This window comes from Gracilinanus agilis, chromosome 5 (genome assembly GCF_016433145.1).
Source record: "Gracilinanus agilis isolate LMUSP501 chromosome 5, AgileGrace, whole genome shotgun sequence".
NCBI classification, from domain to species: Eukaryota; Metazoa; Chordata; class Mammalia; order Didelphimorphia; family Didelphidae; genus Gracilinanus; species Gracilinanus agilis.
Genome location: NC_058134.1, coordinates 66,643,747 through 66,669,583, shown reverse-complemented (window position 1 = coordinate 66,669,583; position 25,837 = coordinate 66,643,747). Strand labels below are relative to the sequence as shown.

General features: G+C 35.0%; 1 protein-coding gene across 1 annotated transcript in view; it reads right to left on the bottom strand.

The window, feature by feature from the left end:
* The window catches only part of GPR158 (G protein-coupled receptor 158), a 428,886-nt gene that overhangs the window by 192,965 nt on the left and 210,084 nt on the right, over window positions 1–25,837 (bottom strand). The window contains 1 exon segment of the mRNA XM_044678198.1: window positions 18,854–19,059. Within this exon segment, the coding sequence (XP_044534133.1) occupies window positions 18,854–19,059 (206 nt within the window).

Sequence of the window (25,837 nt, the reverse complement as noted above, 5' to 3'; positions counted from 1 at the left end):
GACACTAAGTCTGAATCTTGGAGAGACTAAGCTACCCAGATAGAGAGGAGCAATGATGGACTCACAACACATGACCATGTGAGTTTGCACACATACCATAATGAGTTCTAAACTCTTGACTGCTCTGCAATTAAATAGATACCTTCAGGGTAGAATTATAGAAGAGAAGGGAAGGATTTACTGTTCATAAAAGTCACTATAAACAATATACTGAGCAAAAATGTGCAGTTTTTTGTCTACTGGAAAAAAATCAGAGGCATTTGGTGACTAGGCTTAATTTAAAGATTATTTTTTATCATGATATACAACTCAAATATATATATATATATATATATGTCCTTTTAAAAATGATTTATTTATGCATTTTATCAACTGTCTGTTTTGATCTATTAGGTGACATTTCCTTGGGGTTTATTTCTTTTATTATAATCTCTGCAGAGCTACTGTTGTTACATCCTGCCTGCTTGGTCCATTTTCCATTTTACCAAGTTGCTCATTAGTTTGTCAGGTACCTTTTGTCTACTTATGTGTATCAAAGAGACAAAACTATCCAAACCACCCTTTCTTTTCATAGCTTCTATTTCAATCCCATTATGGTCCTAGCAACTGAAGAATAACTATTGTTTTTCCTCTAAATTTTATTTTATTTCTTCCAGAGATATTTGCTATCTGTATGGGGAGGGATTTATTTAGTATTCCCACAAGTCTCCGGGATATTTTAAGCTTTAATAATTTAGCATAATAAAGAGTACAAATAGTATTTCACAGGATGATATATTTAAAGTTTGAAAGGACCTCAGTAGCTATTAAGCCCAACTTGTTCATTTTATAATCATTCATTCATTCAACAAGCATTTATTGGGCTCCTACTGTATGCCAGGCACTGTGCTAAGAACTTGGGATACAAAAAGAAGCAAAAGACAGCCCCTAACCTCTAAGAACTCACAATCTGATGTGGGGGAGACAAAATACAAATAAATTTATACAACACAAGCTAGGCATAAGAGAAATGGGGAATAACTAAAAGAGGGAAAGCACAAAATTTTTAGAGGGGTTATAGAAAGCTTTTCTTTTTAGGTGAGATTTTAGTTGGAACTTGAAGGAATCTAGGGAGGTCAGTATTCAGAGCAGAGGAGGGAGAGTATTCATGACTTGGGAGATAGCTAGAAAAATACCTAGCGATAAGACATAGAGAATCTTGTTCAAGGAACAACCAAAAGGCCAGTGTCACTGTATAGAAGAGATTGTGCTGGGCAATAAAAAGACTGAAAAAATAGAAGGAAGCTAGGTCAGGAAGGGCTTTGAATGCCAAATCAAGCATTTAATCCTGAGGGCAATAGGAAGCCACTAGAGTTTACTGAGTAGGAAGTTCTGCATTTTAGGAAAATAATTTTGGTGGCAAAATGAAGAATGATTAGAGTGGGGAGAGACTTCAGACAGATAGACCCACAGCAGGATATTGCAATAATCAAGTGTGGATGATAAGGGCCCATAACAAAGTGATGGCAATGTCAGAGGACAGAAAGGGCCATATTCAAGAGATGCCACAAAGGTGAAACTAGCAGGCCTTAGTAACAGACTTGATATTGGTGGGGGATGTGGAGAAGTCCAAGACAACTCTTAGGTTGTGATCCTGAGGGACTAGAAGGATTCCCATAATCCATTTTGAGATTTCTGTAAGGCAATTGGAAATAAGAGATTGGAGTTCAAGTAGAGAGATTGAAGCAGGATAGATAGATTTGAGGATTGTCATCATAGAATGGTAATTAAATCCATAGGAGTGATGGGATCACCAATTGAATATAGATGGGGAGAAGAAGAGAACCTAGGGCAGTACAGTTAGATTTGGAGGAGGATGCAGCAAAAGGAGACATAGAGAGTGGTTAAATAGTTAGGGAAAAAACAAGAGACAGTTGTTTTTCCAAAAACCTAGAGAGAAAAGAATATAAAAGAGGGGAGGATGATCAACGGTACCCAAAACTACAGAGAGGTCAAGAGGAGTGAGGGGTGAGAAATAGTCATTGGATTTGCCATCTCAGAGATCATTAGTAATTTTGGAGAGAGTAGTCTCGGTGGAATGTTAAGGCTAGAAATTAGACTATAAGGGGTTCATAACAGAGTGAGAGAAAATGGAAGCACCTGTTGTAGATGGTCTTTTCAAGGATTTTAGCTACAAAGAACAGAAGAAAAATAAATGATAGCTAGCTGGAATAGAAGAATCAAGAGTAATTTTTTTCAACATGAGAGAGACATGGGCATATTTGCAGGCAGTAGAGAATGAGCCAATAGAAAAAAGGAGATAGAAAATAAATGAAAGAGTGAGGATGGGTGGCTGGGTAGTTCAGTGGATTGACAGTCAGGCCTAGAGATGGGAAGTCCTACGTTCAAATCTGTCCTTAGACACTTCCCAGTTGTGTGACCCTGGACAAGTCACTTAATCTCCATTGCCTAGCCCTTACCACTCTTCTGCCTTGGAACCAATACATAGTATTGATTCTAAGATGGAAGGTAAGGATTTAAAAAAAAGAAAGAAAGAGTGAGGATGACAGAAAGGCAATCTATTACAGAAAATAGGGTGGTATAGAATCATTTGAACCAGTAAGACCATTTCATCAAGTGAAGCAGGTGAAGGAAGAAAAAGTGACAGAAGGTATTTGAGTTATAAGAAGTGAAGTACAGAGAAGATTTTTTTATTTTTTAATTTTAATATTTTTTCAACTGATAAGGATTTTCCCCCCTTCCCACTCCACCTCTGCACTTAACATCATCAAAAGTAAAATAAAACTCGTAACAATTATTAAGCAAAGAAAATTCCCACAGTGGCCACATCCAAAAATGTATCTCATTGTGCATGTAGAGTCCATTGCATTTCAATCAGAAGGCAAGCTTCATCTGGAAATACTGCTCATCATTGAATTAATTAGAATTCTGAAATCTTTGAAAATTGTTTGTCTTTAAAATGTTACTGTTATTGAATAAATTGTTCTGCTCACTTAACTCTACCATTAGATCTTATAAATCTTTCTAGGCTTCTTTGAAGCTATCTCTTTCATCATGTCTTACAGCATAATTGTATTCAATTCCATTCATACACCATAATTTGTTTAAACATTCTCCAGTAGTTGGGCACCCCTTTACTTTCCAGTTTTTTGCTGTTACAAATTTTTACATATTGAAACATTTTATTTTTCTTTGAGCACTTTGTGGTATATGTTGAATAGTGATGTTTTGTCAAATAGGTATGCATAGCTTAGTGACTTTTCGGTCAGAGTTTCAAGTGGATTTCCAGAATGACTGGAGTACATTAACAATATAAAATATCCTCAACATTTGTTATTTAGGAAAAACATCATCTTCACCCATATACAAATGGGCACAATTTTTTAAACTTCTTCAGCAGGGATAACAGGACAGAAACATTTCAGGCATAAATGAGATGTTCCCTAACCCACTTTACTTTTTGGCTTATCCTGCCATAATTTTGTGCATGCCACAGAATGTTGAGGAATAAAATTGCTTGGACTCTAAAAACAAACAAACAAAAAAACTTAAAGCTAAAACATAGGAGAGGGCATGGATAAACTTTTTTCCACTATTTGGGGGCTTCTTAGCCAGCCCTAAAATTGAGCTCATTGGCTTCTTCATATTCATTCTATGGTTCCTTTTCTCCAATTCATAGAACTCTCCTAGCTTTCTTCTTTCTTTTCCCTATTCATGCTTTTTCAATTAAAAAGCACTTTCTCTCTCTCTCTCAATGAACTTCTTTCATCAAGAAGAAAAAAAGTACAACAAATAAAAATAGACAAATAAAACAAATCAGCACATTGACCATGTCCAAAAATGCATGTCCTACTCCACATATCTAGTTCATTACCTCTCGGAGACAGGTAGCATTGAAAAGCATTAGTCTTGCGTAATTGTGGTTGATCACTGTGCTAACCAGAGTTATTGAGTTTTTAAAAATTATTCATTTTTACACTGTTGTTATTATAGTATAAATTGTTTCACTTGTATTCACTTTTACAATGCAGTGTGAGATTCAGTGATTCTGGCTTCCTCTCTCCTTTTTTTGTATAAATTTCTATTTGAACCCTCCAATTATATAAGTCCTCCCTATTTCTTCCCTAATGCATATTTTCTCCCTTCCCATTCCTTACTTCTTACTAGATCAACACAGCATACCAAAAGTCACTCTCATGCCCTCTATCTTATTTGACCCTCCTCTATGGTCTTTGCTGACAATATAGCATTCCCTACTTTCTCCCCATCAAAATGCAAACATTCCATCTTTATAAAATCCTTTCCTTTTGTTCACTTGTGTTTTCCCTTGTTAATTGCTTTTTATGATTTTATTTGTATTTCCAAGTTTTCTGCTCAGCTTCAGTCTTTTCAACAAGAATACTTGGAAGTCCTGTATTTCATTAAAGAATAATTTCCCCTCATTCTGATTATACTAAGTTTTATGAGTAAAATATTCTTGGTTGTAAAGTATCTTTTTTTCTTTTTTTTTTAGGATATTGTGTGTGTATTCCATATAGTTAAGGACCCTGAAACAGATAAAAGGCTTGCCAAGGCTCAGACAGCTGATAAGTGTCTGAGACTGGATTTAAACTCAGGACTTCCTGACTCCAGGCCTAGCACTGTATTTACTGTGCTACCTATCTGCCCCCAAGAGGAAAATAATGTTCATGCTACCCAATTCATAGAACAGTTAGAAGAAAATCATTTTAAAACTTTTATTGTTGTTTGTCATTTTTCATTAGTATCTGACTCTTTATGACCTCTTTTTGAGTTTTCTTGACAAAAATACTAGAATGGTTTGCCATATCTTTCTCCAACTTATTTTACAAATAAGGAAAATGAGACAAATAACGTTAAGTGACTTGCTCAGAGTCATAAAGGTATTAAATATCTGAGGCCAGATTTTAACACAGGAAAAGGAGTCTTCCCAGCTCCAGGCACAGCCAACACCTTATCCATTGCACCATCTAACTTTAAATTTCTGTTTAAATCTGAATTATCCCCATTTTATACATAAGGAAAACTGAGGTTCAGGTAGACTAAGAGATTTGCTTATGGACACACAATAAGTGGCAGAAGCAAGTTTGAACCCAGGTCTTACTAACTCCAAGTCCAACATGCTAACTAGTACATCATGCTACCTTTCCAATGGAAGAATCTATCCCAGAAATATCAGAATGCAGACCTTCCTGACTCTAAGTCCAGTGTTTTATCTAATACACCACACTGTCTTTTAGAAAAGCCTTCAGATATGCCATTATTCTATTTTCAGTGGTAAAAAGAGGCCATATATTTTTAAGTTAGAATTATTAATAATTCAAATCCTGATACTAAAAATAGTCTCAATTACTGAAATGTCAAAAGTGATCCCATTTGGAATATCATGTTCTAAAAATAGAAAAATTGGCATATCTCCCAAAGACCTCAAAATGAAATGGAAACCTTTAGTAGTATAAATCAAACGTTTTCAAGGGGAAAATTGTTTTAATCTCTACAAGATGAAATAAACCATAAAGGTAAGGGTGATGCATAACCAAGCATGAAAAAGATTTCAGGTTATGAAAAAGACTTCATTTCTCTGAGCTCTTTGATAGCTCAGAAGTCATTTCTCCATTAATTAGCATTAATTTTCTGAACAGCTTACACTCTCAGAAACAGAAAGATAGGGATTTTCTTTATGTTTCAAAAACTGTCAAGAGATAAGAAAATAGAAAAAGGTGAGAGAGAGCTTAGTGAGCTTTGGCACTTAAATATTTCCATCACCAACAAGTGGGACTTTGAAGCTCTGGGCAGAATTCCAAGGAAAGGAAGAGTCACCTGTGAGCAATATACAGGTGGTATAAAAACTTGAAAGGGGGAAGGATGACAGGTACTTTGTTTTCCTCTTTTTCAAATGCATTTTATGATTGCATTGTAAAAAAGGAATGACAAATGATCAAGGGAGTAACTATTCATTCTCATTCTGACAGCTGGGGTGGAGAGGGAACAAAAACCAACCACTCTTAACTGTTTGGTGATCCTCCTTTGCTCTCTCTCTCCTCTGAACCTAAGAAGCATGTTTCCACTAGGCTAATCCTGGAGAATTATGACAATATTCATTTCCCAGTTTTGACTCAAAATTCAGTGTTGTTTTCATTCCAAGATCAAATTTCCAGATAGTCTCTCTATTCCAATCAATTGTCAGATCGGGGAGAAAAGAACTACAAAGTAGATAGAGTGAAGGAAGAGGGAAAGAATGGAATGAGATTCAAGAGGAACCAATCAACTAAAATGATGGAAACAAGAAAAATTATCAAGAACAAGAGATCATCAAAAATATTATAAAAAATAATATTGCATGGCATTCCTTACATATGCATTAAGCCATTAGGAGAACACTCTGCATGAGGCAAGAAAAGAAAAGGTTTCATTGTCCGAAAATATTTTTTTTTACCACTGAAAATCTTCAGGATAAGAATAGCTATCATGGTTCAGCTACTCATTTGCCTAAAGTCCAAGTTTTCTCTTTTATGCTCTCAAGGACCCTTCTAGTTGGAGCATTCTGTGACCATGTAAGGAGAACAAAATTCCTCTCCAAAGAGAAGAAGGCTAATGGTGTGATATATGTCTGTCTGTCTGTCTGTATATATATATATATATGTATATATATATATTTTTTTGGTATGTATATATATGCATATATGTATGTATATATGTATTGTGGAGGAGAGAGAAAGTGGCACATATATGTATACATACGTGTTTGTGTAAGAAAGAGAAAGAGCAGTATTTATGTATTACCATTTCTTGATTTTAAGTATTTCATCTTTGGTGATTCGGTACTAAATGGCCCCTCTACACTCCCTTCCAGGCCTAAATCTGCAACCCTTTTTCACTTTTTAAGAGAATAAGCTACAGAACAGTTGCTAACTTGCATTGATAGATGAGTTTCCCTCACCACGAGTCCCCTAAAATAATGAAATCATTAGTCCATACAAAAAAATAAACAATGACCTAGATAGGAAATTATTAAGAGATTCCAAAGTACACATGATACATCATTCTTGCAATACACACTTTTGCTGAGCAAGGTCTCGTCCTTAAACCACTGAAACAGCTAAAAAGGAGTATAAATTAGTCATCAGCCACAAGCCCAAGGGCCAAGAGAAAAAAAATAGACTATTATAAAGCAAAACCTTTATTACATACTTGTGTTAGGACACAAAGCATTCATGCAGTTATCTCTTTAAATTAACAATAGCATCACTACTACATACTTATGATTATGAATGACTGAAGGGATTCTAGTAAACACAGAATAAGCAGATAATTTTTTAGAAGTGATTGGAAAATTTCGATTTGTAAAGCCATATGTAGTAGGGAATGATTAGACAAAGAAGCAGATATTGATGAGTTGTTACTTGGACATATATTAGGTGAGAGGAAGATAAGGGGAGCTTCCTTAAGAAATGGTTTCTAGTAGTTCAGTTTCCTAGAAGACCAGTAGTGAAAATAGCATCCCCTGTGGCAACAAGTGCTAGACTTTTATGAGAAGGAGAGTCTTGGAATCTGAAAAAGGACAAGGAAAATAGAAGTAGCTTATATACATAGCTTTTCCCTCAGATCAGTGTTTATAGGAAAATGCTCGGGTAGATATTTATTTATCCAACAATATTGCTACGTATGCAAATATTTTTGAAATTTATTATGATCTTCAGAGTCTATAATGCATTAATATGACTATTCTTTATGACAGGTAGTCCTTTCCTTTGGGGATGGATTTAACTTTCAGGAATAGAAGTCATTTAGAGCCAAGGGTGTATGTGGTAGGAAAAGATAATGTATATGATCAAGTGATATGTTTCTACTTGAATAAAGAGTGAGGTGTTACTATAAAGTCATGGGTTGCTCATCTTGCATCATCCATAACCTGACACCAATTGGTGATCCCAAAAGAGGGGTTCCAAAGATGTTTTGAGTAATGCCAGCATCACTGGAAATAATGTAGAACCTTTGAAAGTAGATACTCTGAAGGACCTCTGATTATTAGGAAGTAGAATTTCTGGTGTGCTTGTTAAAAAGAGCCCTAGCAGAATTTCATTACTTTATAGTGACACCTCATAATTAGCCAGTAAAACACCACCACTACAGCATTATATAATATGCCTTATTTGCTTAGTTTGGAGAACATCACTCTGTTTTAATTACAAGAGTCACCAGTAGTTCATGATATTCTCTTGGGCACAACTCAGGGCATCCATTTTTCCATTTGTTGCTGAAAATTGCTGTTTTCCCTTCTTCCAGGGAATGAAGGAAGCCTCACAAATATTAATGTTGCAAATATATTTAGAGACTTTAAGGAAGAATTTTCTATACATCTTTTTTTTTAAATCAGCACAAAATAAAAGGGTACTTGTAAAATTTTTGCATTTCCTCTGGAGAAATATATTCCTATTTAAACACACACAACATTCATTGCCCACACCAATACTTTATCACTTACCAGGATATGCTAGTGTTTGTTTATTAAAATAGGAATATGTAAGACTCTTTTAGGAATATGTAAATTTTTGCATATTATTTGTGAATATACAATTTAAAGGAAAATGAGGGCTTATTGAAAGCATCTCAAAAATGCAAATTAAAAACTTTGAATCAAAAATTTAGAGGCGCAGAAATATAGCTTTAATACATTGACAAAAAATAACTCACATGAAAGTACCTAGAATTTTACTTGTTTTCCCAATTAGAATATGAATTCCTCAAAATCAGAGGCTGGTGTTTTTTCTTTAATTTCTTTGTGTTTAATAAAGGCGTGTTGAGAGGCTGACTATATAAGGTACTATGTTTCATTGTAAATGAAAATAAACACCTCTGAACTGTAGGATTTTCAGGAAAGGATAAAACTTCAGTATTCGGGATGTCTAACTCTTTATGTGGACTATAAACACTGAATGCTCCTCATAATTTGTAATTTGAATTATTGCTGTCATTGGAGACAGACATCTAAAGACGGAATGACTTGAAGAACAATCACAAGTATTCTTCCTTTCCCCAAGAAAAGGTACCTGGCTTCTCTTCAAGTAGCAACTCAAATTCTTAGAAATCTACCAAAAGGACTGCAACTATACCACGTCCCCCTTAATGGCATACATTACAATAAATTAGATTTATGCCATGGCAGTCAGTCCAATGTGAAAACGAGGTCAATTCCATTTAGGTTATTAGAACCAAGCAATCTTTGTATTGGTCATATTAGTCATTAACTTCGCTGAGATATCTTTTATAGAACCATAATTACGGGCAGTGCTCATGGTGACAATTTATATTTCTGTTGTTACAGGGATAGAGATGAAGGATCTGTGATAACACTGGAATAGAGAACTACTCAGTAAGGAAACTACCCTTACTGAGGCACTTGAGGACCACTTTGTAGGGCCTAATCACAGAGTCCCGTGGAAAGTTGCTTTCATCATTGTCTCCATAAATTCATCTTCTTATAAGATCTAATGAATTCTGAAAATCACCCATCTTTGGTATACCCAGTCCTGGGTATACTAGACTTATGTTTGGATTCTAGTTCTAATACCTCTCTGAGCCTGGAGTTTCATCATCTATAAAATGGTGATAATAATATTCATACTACCTTGTTTACAGAGTTGTGGGGAAAATGTTTAATAAATCCTAAAGTGCTACATGAAAGCATCTTAGCATAGTGGATAGAGAATTGGACTTTCAATCTGATTAGAGAGGGTCAAGGAGGGGTATAGCAGCCCTCCTCCCACTTTCTCCACTTAAAGAGCAGCTAAAAAGTGTACCTCCTGGGTAGCAGGATTTCAGTATTCCCCTACACCAACTCCCCTCTCTCCTTTCCCATTTTTCAGCTTCTTTTTCACATGTTTTTAGATTGTGATCTCTATAAACATATATTACCATTTCTTTACCCAGATCTATACAACAAAGTAGACTTTGAACCCAGGTTCTCCTGGATTGAAAGTCCAATTCTCTATCCACTATGCTAAGATGCCTCTCCTGTAGCACTTTAAGATTTGTTAAACATTTTCCCTACAACTCTGTAAACCAGGTAGTATGAGTATTATTATCACCATTTTGTAGATGATGAAACTCAAATCTTGGAGAGGTATTAGAACTAGAATCCAAACATAAGTCTGCCAATTCCAAAGCTAAAGTTCTTTCTATTATGCTATGTGACCTCTGCAGAATGACTGAAACTGACTTCTCCATCATCTGTCACCAAATTTGTCTCTATTTGAAAGGCCTTTAAACTCTCAATTATTGGCTTTGCTTTAGAGAACAAAGCTGCATTCTCTCTCACCCTGACAATGGAATGCTTAGTCACCAGAATGTTTTAAAATGCCTAATCTCTAATAATAAAAATAGCTAAAAGAGTGTAAACTATGTGACACAGAGATGAGGCGAGTGAGCTCTGAAAAAGGAGAAAAAAAAGCATGTAAAACTCAGAGCTTTCTCTTACCAGAAAGAATTCAGGCCTCTCTTGGGCTTTGTTCCATTTAACACTGGTAAGATGATAATTTATTGATAAAAATAAATGTGTGTGCATGCACGTGTCTGTGAATTTACACACACGTGCATTTGGTGAAGGGAGAGAAGAGTTGGGGTGGAACCTTTGAAAAAAGATGAAATTACTTTTAGCACTTTTAGAGTAACTTACACTGAATACCTTTGGGAGAAAGAAAGGAAAAATGAATACCGATTGTAAGTACTAAATTTCATTTGAAATACACTTAGGTTTAAGCATTAAGGGAAAAGCACTTGTCACAACACATTTTAGATCATGTCAAGCTCAAAATATTTGAGGCCAAGGTAACAGATCTTGAAAGGAGATGACAGCCCCCAGATTCACACCCATGATAGAAATGTCACCTGCACATCTGTGGAATGACTGGATACTGATGTCATATTTCAGGTAGAATGGTCACAGAGCAAATTTATGAAATAGACCAACTGTGTCTCATCATCTCCTGGGTATTTGAATTTTACTAACTGCTTTTCAGAGGCAAAGGAATAAAATTATAATGGCTGAACAATAAGCAATTAGACTCATACTTTGGGATAAGTATTCCTTTAAATCATGTCACACTAATCCCTTTAATTTTAAGGCTGCCATTTTGAAGGTCACAAAAGTATTTCTCTGAATTCTTATCATAAACATGGGCGTTAGTCTCAATTATTGAAAGTTATGCATTTAGTGCCTTGTGTAGGTCCTACAGTAAATTGAAAAGTTTCAAACATGACCCACTGACAGACTGTATAGCTTTTCCCCAAGAATTAGTCTAGCTATTTGTTGCATCCAGAAACTATATTGGCCACAAGGAAATTAATTTTTCAGCCATGCCAAAACTCAAGGAATATCTATCAGGCCACAAAGGGGCTGTGATTTGTATTAATGAAGATAATGCTCACACTACTGAATTTATGACTCTTTAAAATGTTGAAATATTAAGTTCCAGAGAAGTCTATTTGATACTGATATGGGAAAACATAGCCATCCTACTCCACTCGGGTAGAGTCCAAAGTCATCATTCAAAGTTATAGCCTATGTGAAAAACTTTTAAGGAAAAGAGAAAAAATTCAAACAAATAATTCATGGGACCACTGAACTTTAGAGTAGGAAAGTACTCTATTTTAGAGATGAACAAAAAGTTAGAGTCAAAAGACTTGAGTTCATCTCTAAACTCTGCCATTCATTACCTTCTGCAACACTGATCAAGTCACCTCATCTTTACAACCAATAAAATGAGAGAATTGAATTAAATGGTCTCAAATCCGAGAACCCTTGGTGACCAATGGCTCCTCAATCCTGGTTCTTCTTCACAAATAATATTGCCTGACTTGACTCCTCACCTTTGTTACCAGACTTGATCATTTCCCAAAAATACCAAACTACCCTCTAAGGTTGAAGATTTACTCTAACTGGTCAAGGCAACCAATCAATCAATGAGAATATGGAGTGCCTGTTATTGGTTATCCCCTGTGCTCTTAGGAGATTAAAAAATGTTTTGAACAATGGCAGATTAAAAAAAACTGTGACTCAGAGACATGATTATTCTTCTAATGTCATATTGATAGAAAGAAGAACTGAGATTCTGATTCTAGTATGCTGGTATTCTGATTTCAGTCATCATTCTTTGTACTTTACTATGCTTCCTCCTCATATTGAGACAGAAAAATATGATGCATCTGCTCTAAAGAGCTAGTTATAGGGGGAAAACACCAACTATCTTAGTTGCACCCTCTTTATCAATTTCCTTTCTAAGAGGCATGTAGAGAAAATGCAAGTAGTATCTTGCATCTAGTTTTAGCAAAAACTCCTAAGAATAAAATTCATAAACTTTCAGGGTTGGAAGCCCTTCCCTGATTAAAATACAGTCCAGACATGAATAGGCAGATTTGAGATAAAGAAATCGAAAGTATCAATAAGCACATGAAAAAGAATTTTAAATCTCTCATAATTAAAGAAATGCACATCAAAATAACTCCGAAGTACCCCCATTATATCTGGCAGATTGGCCAATATGGCAGCAAAGGAAAGTAATAAATATAGGAGGGGATGTGGCTAAATTGGGAGACTAATGCATTGCTGGTGGAGTTGTGAATTGATCCAACCATTCTGGAAGGCAATTTGGAACTATGTCCAAAGGGCTTTAAAAGACTGCTTGCCCTTTGATCCAGCTATACCACTGCTGGGTTTGTACCCCAAAGAGATAATGAGGAAAAATACTTGTACAAAAATATTTATAGCCAAGTTCTTTCTGGTAGCAAAAAATTGGAAAATGAGGGGGTATCCATCAATTGGGGAATGACTGAACAAATTGTGGTATCTGATGGTGATGGAATACTATTGTGCTGAAAGGAATAATTAACCAGAGGATTTCTATGTGAACTGGAAAGACCTCCCAGAATTGATGCAGAGCAAAAGGACCAGAACCAGGAGAACATTGTTCACAGAAACTGATACACTGTGGCACAATCAAATGTAATGGACTTCTCTACTAGCAGCAATACAATGATCCAGAACAATTCTGAGGGACTAATGAGAAAGAACACTATTCACATCTGGAGAGAGAACTGTGGGAACAGAAACACAGGAAAAAAAAACACATATGATTGATCACGTGGTTTGATGGGGATATGATCAGGGATGTTGACTTTAAATGATCACTCTATTGCAAATTTTAATAATATGGAAATAGATTTTCAACAATGATACATGTAAAACCCAATGGGATTGCTTGTTGGCTCTGGGATGGGGGAGGAGGGGACTGAAAGAACATAAATCATATAACCATGGGAAAAATTCTAAATTAATTAATCAAATAAATTTTAAAGTCCAGAGAAAAACCTTCAAAAATTAAGAGGAAGGGAAATTAAAATCAAGGATTTTTTTAATTAAAATAGCAAATAACACAACTTTTTGCCTTCTAAATTTATAATTGTCTTTTTATAGCTTCAGCAGTTCTAACTTTGAGAATCTGTAAGTACATAAATGGGTAAATAAGTGAGTAAAGGAATTAATCAATGAATAAAAATATAATGAAACAAGCACATAAATTACTAAATGTAATGTATTGTAAAATAATGTAATATAAATAAAATCTAAAGTTTAAATATGATTGCTAATTACTAGCAGTTAGATAGAATTTTATCTATTTGATCAATTAATGAATTGTTTGCAAAGACTTTTATAAATAATATTTCAGACAGGACACTCTTGGCCTATTCTATGGTAGAAATGTTGTCTCAGTTTGACAATAGCTCAAGGGACCACCAAAATGATGGGTGAAAGAGTTTATATTCTATTAGGAGAAAACAGTACACATAGGGGAGAAATGGACAGGGAACAATATTTTGGAAAGAGAAGTCAGAGAATATAGTTATTGGAATGATAGTACAATTGCCTGAGATGCCCTTCCTGGGAATTTGATTTGATCACTGTGTTGATTTGATTACTTCTCTCAGAGATAGAATTGGAAAGTGTGGTGGGAACAGGGAGGAATGACTGGCTACGTATGGCACAAAGATGATCGGATAGGAAAATAGTTAACCTGACCCAGAGCAAGATGAAATGAAATGTTCATCAATCAAAGTCCAGAGTGAGACCTCATTTCTGGATGAAGGTGGAGGCAAAAACTGCAGATGGTATAACATACATATGAAATATTGATGCTGGTTGTGATAATGAAGGTGATGAATTAGAATGCTAATACTAAAACTTCTTAGCCAAACCACAGAGATAGATTCAACAATTCTTCTATAAACCTCCTTTGAAATTTGGTATCTCCTTCTCAAAAACATATAGATTTCCTAATTAAAGAAAATTAATTTAACTAATTTAATAAGAATATATTACTAAATAAAATAATAAATATAATTTGATTAATTAAAGTAAAATTCAAATATTTACTATTTCTACATTAGAATTCTACTTTCATGAGTTTTTGATAAAATCAGAAACAACTTTGTTCCAGAATTCCACGCTGGGAATTGCCTCTCCAAAAGTCACTTATCTCCCTGACGACAGCTTCAACAACTAGGCTCACAAAGGAATCATCAGCCTTCACCTAGAGTTTTACTTAACATATGTTCTGACACCGAGGGCCACAGAAATGACTCAATGAATAGCAATTCTTCTCTAGCTCTTGAGTAGGATAATCAGAACTCTTTATTCTTTTTATTCTTAAAGAGAACACAAAGTAGATTTCAGTTCCAGGTCAAAGTCAGCACTAACACATAACTGGAAGAAACAGAATGAAAGATACAGGTTTTACCAATTGTACGTATCCTACTTCTGGAATATTCCTACTATTCATGTATTCCTTCCCCTTCTAGCAACTATTGTCCCACTTCTGTGCCTTGAACAACTAAAAAAACAGGTAAAAATAAAAGTAAACAAAAGGAAGTATTCTTGGCAGTGAAATATTAGACATAAATTATGGTGTATTTAATTTCAAAAGAGATATCAGGTTAGCAAAGTCATTTCATTGTAATACAAAACAAATTATAAACCTATTAGTGGAAAGTGTTGACATCTACATTGTTTCATTAGAGTGGATATATTAAAATGTCATAATTTACTTTTATAGAAATTAATAAGAGAAATTAAATCACATACTGTATTAAAAATCTCATTTTCTAAGCTATAAATGAGTTCTGTTGGCAGATTCCTTGTCTATTAAGACCTAATTTAAGAACAAAAAGTAAAACTAGTTACTTGGTGGAAAAAAAAGGAAAAATAAAACAAAGCAGTCGGTGTATGTTCACATTTTTTCTTACAATCAAATTATTTTTTAACTTTGAAATTCAAATAGAAAGTGTTAAATTCACTCAGAATAAATCAAGGAAAGATTTTTTTCAGAAAAATAATAAAATTGCTATTACTCACAGTATATTTCCCTTTTATTCAACATCTAGTCCAGAAATAAATTATGTTAACACTTAACATTATTAAGTTGTTAGAAATCATGCACTCCCTTCTGAATAACTAATAGAAAATATGTTGAGTATCATAACATGTGGTATAAAAACCTGTAAAAGTAATTTCATAATATTTAATTCCAACAACTTATAAATAAAAATATAAATGCTATTTTTTACCAAATAATTATTTTGCCAGAACACCTCTTTCCCTCGAAACACATACTTCTCCATCATCTACAGTTTACTGTTACTTCTTTCATCCAAGGATACTATGATAAATGCATATCATTAAATCTCTATTATCTGGCCAAAATATTGGAGGATTTATCATGCTCTAACTTTTGCAAAGCATTTTTTTCAAAACAATATTATGAGTTAGGCAATATATATAGCTAAGTTGAATACTGCATAGACTCCTGTAGTCAGGAAGGCCCAAGTTCAAATCCAGCCTTATACACTTAGATGTCTGAACCTGGAGAAGTCATTTAACCTCTTTTTGCCCAGTTTCCTTAACTGTAAAATGGAGATAATAACAGCACCTACTTTACAGAATTATTGTGAAGATCAAATGAGATAATATTTATAAAGTGTTTTAGCACATTATCTGGCATGTAATAGGTGCTTAATAATAAAAAATCAACAAATAAACATTTATTAACAATCAATGCTTTTTTCCTTTGCCTTCTCCATTTTATAGCTGAGGCAAATGAGATTCCTTTATACACTACTGTCTCAAACCAGGACTGAAATTCCAAGTTGTGATAAATTAACCTCTATTTTAAAAAAACTAGGAGTTACTTCAGGAATGAAGGACATTAAATGAAGTCAGAAAGAAATATTTATCAAAGAAGTCAAATGTCTTTTAGTCTTGGAAACTCAGAGAACATTCATCCAGCTTCCTCACTTCAAAGATGAGAAATCGAAGACCCAGAGAAGTGAGGTGGCTTTATTCAGTCACACAGCTAATCGTTTCACATTTCTCTTCTCCCCAAATAATCCTTCTTTAATGCCTCAAAGATCTGCAATTTCATTCATGTTTTTACTTTCCCCTGTGGACTTAAATATTGGTTGAATTGAACTGACTGCAACTCTTTCTATGCCTTAGGAAGGGGGTCTTTATGAGTTGCTGCTGTCTCAAAAAAATTCATTACCTACGTACATTCCATGTTGGTGATGAAACTATCTGAATTTAATTAATCATTTGCATTCTCCATTCTCCTTTCCCCACCCAGAGGCTGATTTCTTCATACCGAGCAACTAACCCATCTGGGCAAAACAGTCTAAACCTTGCCAGCCTGGTGGAACCTGTCAGAGTTCATATTCTGTGGGATAACTTTTAAGAATGCAGGTCATTTTAGTCATATAACTATTGAACTAAGATTTCAGTGGATACTTTTTAAAAATCTAATTATGGCATTAATTAGTCTTCAAAAGGATCTCATTTCATTTTGTGGATGAAGAAACTAGAAATCAAAGAAGTTGTGACTTGTCCAAAATCATAACGTAGTAAGTAGTAGAGCTGGGATTTGAACACAGGTCTTTTAACTCCAAACACAGACTTTGAATTACGAATGTTGACTCTAGTAGTAGTGGATTAATTTTTTTCCCCAACCTGTCATTATTTAGTCACTTCACAACATATTTTGTGACAAAAAATTAAATAAATATAAGACTAAGTCTTCATTAAATGAACAACAATTTGCACTTCTTAAGCAACTGAGAACCTGATTTTAATTCACTCCTGCATGCATCTGTTAATGATACTGTCTATTTAAGACAGCTATTAAAAGTCTATATCATTTACATAATGGGAAAAACCTCATTGACTCTCAGGGGAGTTCTCTTATGCTAACAGTAGGGCCCTTCATAGATGACAATTCCCAGAGTTTTTCTCCATAATAGAAACCATTTCTAAATCCAAAGAGCTTTATAACTTGAATCAATCTGCACCATTTTCAAAAAGAATGAAAGGCTTTAACAAATTCAGTGGTGAGGCAGAGGGAGAGGGGAAGACGAAAACTTTTGATTGCTATTTTCTCCCAGAATCTTAGATTCTTTTAAGATCTAGAATTTTTATTTCTTCCGAGAATAGACGCTCACTATTCTAACTAACAAAGGTCAGTAAAGTTTACAAAATGGGCGACTGACTGGACAGTGCTCTTCAGAAATCTGTTCTTTCCTATAGATGTACACGTTTATTGTGGCAACTATAAATTCCAAGAGATTCAAAGCACAGGCTAATTTTTTCATCTTGTTCTACATGTCTCCAAAAAGATTCCACTGGGCAAATTCCTGAAAAGTTAATGGGAGTACTAACTGGGGTTGCCTTTATCTCAGACACTATAGGAAGATCTCCTCAAATTAACACAATACATTTTCCAAAAATACCGATGCTCCAAGTATATAATTATCCAGGTGCCACCTTTGGTGATGACTTAGGAAGCTCCTAAAGTAAGGATGAGAAATCCAACCAATGCTTTTCGCAATTAAAAATGTTAGCAACTTACTTAGGTGGAATAATCCATGATGTTATTGTTTCACTGAATATACTAGCCTATAAATATGCATTGAATATATATATAGGTATAAATATATATATATATATGTACACACACAAATATATATCTATATATCTCACAGAGTTGTAAAAATGATATGAGAGTGTTTGTGTTTGCATAGAGCCTGACACATTAGAGGCACTTAATGATCACATTGATAATCAATACTTATTCCTTTATTTCTCTAACTATTATACACATTTGTATACATACATACATATATATTTAGGGATATTTCTCTAGAAATGATGCTAAGGAAAGAGGGCAATAAGTATTTAAATTGCCTCTATTATGTGCCAGGCATGGTGCTAAGCACTTTACAAATAATACTGCATTTGATTCTCACAACAACCTTGCAAGACAAGTGCCATTATTCCCATTTTTAGAGTTGTAGAAACTGAGGCAAGCAGAGGTTAAGTGATTTGCCCACGGTCACACAGTAAGGAAGTAACTGAGGCCAAATTCAAACTCGAGTCCAAAAGAGAAGAAAGTCTCTTTGACTCTGAAGTAATCCAAATCTAGGTCAAATCAGAGTAAATGCTCAAGAGAATAAGACTTTAAGGACTTTGGAAAGTTTTATTGCATTAATCATATTCCTGTTGGCAAGTTAAATGGAAGGTGCCTAAATCAGTCCAATTGTATCAATGTATAAGTGTATAAAAGTCCAAATGTAAAATTATATAAATGTGTATAAATGTATACATTGTATAAATGTGTTTTGTTGCAAAACACTTGGAAACAAAAGATATAACTACGCATTTCATGCCCCTTTACTTCTCTGCCTCCCCAGCTCCCAGTCCCCACATACAGATGGGTCCAAGCATATTTCCAAGTACCTTTGCTTTGCGAAAGTGGTAGACAACCAACATGCTAATGAAATCAAGCAGCATACACAGGACTTGGAAGGAGATAATGGCCAGCCGTAAATACTTGTCTTCTTGGGCAGAGCAGGGTCTGTCATCAGCACAAAAGGAGCAGCCTTCCCTGCATGGCAAACAGATATGGACTTCCTCCAGCTTCTCATCCCCAGCAAAATGGTGATCTGAAAGTTCCAAATGATACCCCAGTGTGAGTCATATGGCAGATCAAGTTAGCAAGGGAGCCCAAAGTCAGAACCCATTCACCCTTTTCTTCCTGTCCCTTCTCATCCATTTATATCAAGGGCAGAGATGCTACTCCCCAAGAACTCTCTAGGGTTTTTTTTCCCTGAAGGAAATTCTATTTTCATTTTTATTTTAAGCAGACAACATCCTATTTTTCCCATTGTTTCCCAATTATATTCAAATGAGTTTCCAGAGTGAATGAAGATTATATCATCAAAGTGACAAAGGAAAGAAAACTCCTAAGGAGAGGATGTTGTAGACATTTTCTTTCCAGAGTCTCTCCTACCCAAGGACTGGGAAATAATAGATCTTTAGGGTTTACGTGCTTATTCATTCAGTCATCAAACATTCATTGTTTATCAGTGAATGAATGCTTATTAGCCAACTGAGCAAGAGCAGTGCATAAGGGAGCCGATTTCGCCCACATTGCAGCCAAGAATACCTCACACTGTCAGAGCTCCTTGACCTACATGGCACAGAATCTGAAAGGAGGCTTTGATTGCTCTTTAATTCATCAAAAATACCATCAACTAAGTTCATTAGTTTTAAATTGGCTAAAATTGTACTTAATCAACACTTGTTCACTATGCAATTGCCTGATGATGGTGTATCCCTTGCCGAGAGCACAATCCATACTTATGGACTATTCATATAATTCTGCTTTTTGCTTTCTCAAAGAACACTTCCCTACTATAAGTGACTGCTATTGATTCTTCCTCAGAGTACAGATTCCTCTGTGTCATTATCTAAAAACTTCTAGTCTGTGTCTCTAGGTAGAGAAGTGTTTGTTCTTTGGTTAGGTTCGTTTTTAACTACGATAACATAGAGTTCTTTACTACCAAATAATCAAAAATACCTTTTGTATTCTGCATAAAACACACACAAAAGAAGTGAGTCTATAGAAAATGCAATAAACAACAAAATCTTGAAGAATCTGGTAGTTCCAAGAATGGGGCACAGTATGTTTTCATCTTTATTTAAAAGTAGAATTTTATTTATGAGTCTGGTTGAGTCATTTTTCAGTTATGACTGACTTTTAATTACCCTATTTAAGGTTTTCTTGGTAAAGATGCTGGAGTATTTTGCCATTCCCTTCTCTAACTCATTATACAAATGAGGAAACTGAGTCAAACAGGGTTAAGCAACTTGCCCAGGGTTATACAGCTAGGAAATATCTTTGGCTAGTTTTGAACTCATAAATGTGAGCCTTCCTGACTCCAGGGCAGCATTCTATCCATAGTGTCACATAGCTGCCCTAAAAATAGAAAAGCATAATATAATTTCTTCCATAGTAAGCCCCTCTACTACTCATCTTCAGTATCTTCTCTTCTATTTGTTCTTTTCCTGCAACCACATGTAATAAAGCTACTTAGAACCTGAATGTCTGAAACTGCAAGGGACTAGTGTTAATGGGAAGATACCAGAGGATGGGACAAATATACACTGAGTAAAGACTATATGCTGGAAATGGTTTTAAAAGATAATTTTCTCTGATATTCACATATATTTCTATGTTTGTCTTTTCTCCTAAGAGACTGATGCAGCAGAAAATATCCTGGTTCCCTGAGGTTTTAACACAAAGCCAAATTTGTCTTGCATTTTTGTAGACATGAACTAAACTGTCCAACAACTGACTTTCTAAAAAGCATGGGCACACTTCAGGAGATAAATAAATCTGTAACTAAAACTACAAAAAAAATTTTGAATAGAAAATTGAATAGATCAGCAAACATCTATATAGAGATGGATAGACAGAAAGAGAGATATAAGCACTTTAAATTAGCTAAATGCTAATGATATGAACATAAGCAAGACAGACCTTACCCTTAAGGACTTACATTCTAATGAGGGAGGGCCATAGATAGAGAGGAGCTAAGAAATGAGAAAGAAGATAATTCAGGAAGTGTTATAGAGGCCTAAATCCCTGCAGGGTAAGGCAAAAAGTCTACCTATGAGAGTTGGGGGAGCCAGCAGTAAAGTCTGAGATCCTAGTGGGATGCTGTTCATTGGAGAGTAGGGCCCATTAAAATGGGCACAACCAATTGGATCCACTGGCATTTTATGCCTACCATGAGCTAAGCCCTGAGCTAGGCACTGAACATACTTATATAAGATGAAAAAAGGAACAATGAGAAGGACACAGTGCCATGTTTTCCTTCTCCCTTAGGTTGTATCCATTTTAATAGGCTCTTAAAGAAACCATTTTGTTTTACTTTGTGTTATTTCACATTTCTGCACATTTCTTTATATTCTTCATATTTGTCATTCCCAATTATATTACAGTTGTAGACTAGGTTTCCTAGTGTGTTTATTCAGCATTTGCTTCAATTTCCTAGACTTCCATTTCAACACAGGCCTCCTGGTGGGAACCAGGTTGTCCCTGAATCATCTGGAAGCAAAACAGAAATTCACTGTTCACTTTCACATATGTTAACTTTGGGCCATTACCTTGGATAATAAAGAAGCAAGCTTGGCTAGGAATTACTAGGGGTTAAGAGGCGGAAAGAGATCTGAGAATTAAAAAAAATGTTTTGCTCATTTGTATGTGTAAAGAATAGCCTATGAAACTGATCTGTCATTGGAGATGTAAAATTGGCAGATCTTCCCACATGGTGCCGAACCTTCTCTGCCATTTTCATCACAAAGTCCTGAACTTGGAGTTAATCCCCAGTGTGCCTATAACATTTGATCCAGACAAGGGAATTTTTTATTTTAATAATACTCACCAACTTTCAGCAATAGCCTAAACTTTCCCTTGGAATTTTTTCAAACTTTCAAAGTATCATATCAGGCCTTTGCAGACTTGTGAATAAAGACTCCACCGATACAATTTTCTTTTCTCCTTTTTAATTAAATTGATAAAACATGCCTGAAAGTTTATCCCTTCCCTATTCTCCTTTTTCCTCATAAAAGATCTAAATAAAAGTAGTTCTCTCCCAGTATAACTTCTAGTCCCCACTATACTTCTATATACCTATTTTCTTTAAAGAAAACAATCGATAGATGGCTAAGTGACAAAGTGGGTTGAATGCTGGACTTCCAAGCAGGAAAGACCTAAGTTTGAATCCTGTCTCAGTCACCTACTAAACACGTGACCCTAGATACATCACTTGACCTTTATTGACCTCAGTTTCCCATCTATTAAATCAAGATAATGATAGCACCTACTTCATAAGGTTGTTTTAAGGCTCACAGGAGATATATTTTGTAAGTTTTAAAGTACTCTATAAATATTGGCCATTTTTATTTCCAAAATCCATTCCCTTTCATCAACCAAGAATGCCTGGAAACTAGCTTATTTAGAGTAGATCCAGGGAGTTATTTCTCCTTTTCCACACAATAAGTATAATAATATTTAAAATACACACAATAATACAATTTATATCTCCAAATTCTTCACAAACCTATGAACTTTGTAAGGTCTATAGATTTCCACAATGCTAGCACTACTTGGACATCATTTCAAAGACATCTCTCTCTTATAATATTCCATACTGAGAGGGAAAAAATCATTACCCTGAAACTATAAGTGAAGATTTATGCAAATATGTCCAGGTTTATCCTTCCCTCAGCTTCTCTTTTCTACAATGAGCAATCAACAAACATGGTTGTAGACCGGAAATGTGTTTGTTGTTGGGGTTATAATTAAACTAAGATTAAAATCAAATTTCCTTTACCCTTAAGAGGCAAACATTTGGTGAATTGAGACATGATAGATAGATATATAGATGATAAATGATGATTCATGAACAATAGAAAAAATAGATTTAAAAAAGAATCTACATAAAAATGGTTCTTTTACTACAAAGATCCCCCATAATGCAACTTTTCACCCTTAAAACATATCTGCACAACTACTTTCTATGAAGGGACATCAGTTCTATGTCCCTTTCCCCTTGTGATATCAATAGAATCATGTTTTGGACCAAAAAGCAGGAATTACTGCTATCTCTTTCTGTGTTGATTCTTTTTGGTACCACCATGGCCCCACTATTCCAGATGTAGAATACCCATTGACTCAAGGATAATGCCTGTGTTATTTAAGGAAAAAAATCTAGTAGACAAAGGGACTCATAGAACCTGAAAGTTCTCATATTGAGACAAAGGGGAAAGATCTCAGGTTCTTATCATTTCAACAATGATTTTTTTTAACAGTGTTGACAGCCATTAGGTATCTTCACAAAACACCATAATTTTATGCAAACCTTAATCTTGTAAGTAATTTCTACTTGATTCAGAGCAGTTATTCATTTTCTATAATTTTGTGATAGAAAAACACACATGCAATGGAGAACAAACTGTAAATATGTGGATATTCCAGATTGTAGGGGCAAAAGAAAATCCATATAAAAACTTTGGACCATCCCTTTGGGTTAGGGAAGAAGTCTGAGTTTTTTTCTTTTTCTTTTAGTGGTGTTTACAGGAAAATAATTTATGTATATTTATGGTATTGAGATAAAATGTTGATATTATATAATACTATTATACATATAGTTTATGCTTTTTTGGATTTCTTAACTTTTTCCATGACATCTGCTAGCCTTCATGTGTCACCTGTGACTTCCACAAAAATTCCCCAAAATTCCCATTTAATTTCTTATACTGACCTGTGATATATCGAAACCGTGATAGGGAAAGTTGCAACATTAAAGGGATACCTATAGAAACATACCAAAGAAAATTATCTTTTTTTTCTTTTCTCTCTCCAAACTAAATGGTACCCAAGTAAAGCAGGTTTTCCTTACTTTCAAGTTAAAAAAGGACACTCAATCCCAAATTTCTGCCTCTAGTTTGGCAGTTTGGCTGACTTCTTTCCTTCCTTGGTTCCCCTTACTAGGAAATTTTATTACCAATATCATTTGGATGGTGACATCTAGATCTACATTTCTTTTGCTATCTCAAATTGATTACCTTTAATCTTCCTAATTCTGGTCCCCTGTGTAATCATTTCTGAATCACAAGGTCCTTGATTCAGTATGGATATTTATAGAGCTGCCTCAGATCCCATCAATGAAGGAGGATGCTTGGGGCAGTGGATTAAGAATCAAGCCTAGAGATGGGAGGTTTGGGGTTCAAATCTGACTTCAAATAATTCCTAGCTGTGTGACCCTCAACAAGCCACTTAATTCCTATTGCCTAGACCTTAGTATTTTTCTACCTTGGGCCCAATACACAGAATTGATTCTAAGATGGAAGCTAAGGTGTTTTGTTTTCTTGTTGTTGTTTTTTAATGATGTGGGACACTTCTATGTAAGCAAGAGGACATATGAATCAGTCAACTTCTGTCTAATATTTTATGTCTACCTCCCAGAAATAAGCAAGGCTTGGATAGACCCAGAAAGTTATATCATTTTCTCCATTTGCCTTTTTCTGAGAGTCTCACCATCACACTGAGAAGCTATTGACTACACTTAATTTACTTTACCCATCTCCCTGGAATTTCTCTAGGAATCTCCAATTCCATTAGTCTGTAGAGCTAGGTTGCTCTGCCAAAGTTTTTGGTGATTTTTTGTTGTTGTTGTTTTTTCTTTTCATTGTCCAGTGGTGGTTTATGGTACCCAAGCAAACTATAAATACATGAAGGACACAAAACAAGGCTTTTCAGTATTTTGAACCTGTCTTCTCTCTCTTCCCCCTTGATAGGCCCATTTAGTGCCCCATATTTAATTCCAAAGAGTACAATTTTATGTATGGGGAAAAATGCATAGGAAGGCAAAATCATGATAAACATAATACTGTCCCAAAGTGATTTGGTCAAAATATAAATGTTACTAAGTTACCAGATCCTTCTCAGGTAGTATAGAATTCAATGAGCTAGTCATATTAAATGTTTCTATTTATAATCTAATAGCAGTTGATAGAAAGGAAATTTTGAAAATGTTTCTTCCACTGGCTTAGCTGTATAAAATCAAGTGCAATTATAAATTATTCTGCTGCTTCTGTTTCCTAATTTGGATAATATTCATTCAAAGTCTATGGTTGAAAGGTATTTTGGAAAAATGGGCTAAAATCTCATAATGTGGTATTCTTCCCATAACTTCTTGTCTCTGAGCAAATGCTGGATGACATCTTGTCAGATTTACCTGAAGAATGCTGTTGTTCAGGTGTAGATCAATGTATGCACTCTCAGGTCTATTCCTACTCTGAAATTTTGTGATTATTCATTCTATGGAGTATCAAGAATCTGACAACTGGTCAGAAAGAAATTATAGGAGACCCCTGTGCTAGCACTGGACATACGACTAAATGCTATTTGGCAAATCTACTACCTATACACATATCTGGGTTATGGTTTAAGGGGGCAATATTTGGTCAAAAGGGGACAAGAGCCCTGAGGAACAGTATCAGTTTCAGTCACAAGGGATGAGATACCCTGAAGAATAGTATCATTTCTAGTCCCAAGGGAGCAGGGGTCATTAGGAGTGGTATTAATTGCAGCCTCAAGGTTTGGAGGCCCTTCCTAAAGACCAGAATGAAAACCAGAAGAGTAATAACCATATTACTCCTCAGATCTCACCACCATGGAAACAACAAAATTTTCCACACCATTAGAACTAGCTCTGAAAACAGTGGTGTGAAGAAGCCTAAAGGTTGAAACACTGGGAACAGAGACCAACTTTAACATAAAGTTCAAAATCAATAAATAGGATGGGAAAATGAGCAAACAACAACAAAAGAACCTGACCAGACTACTCTGGTGACAAGAAAGATCAAAAT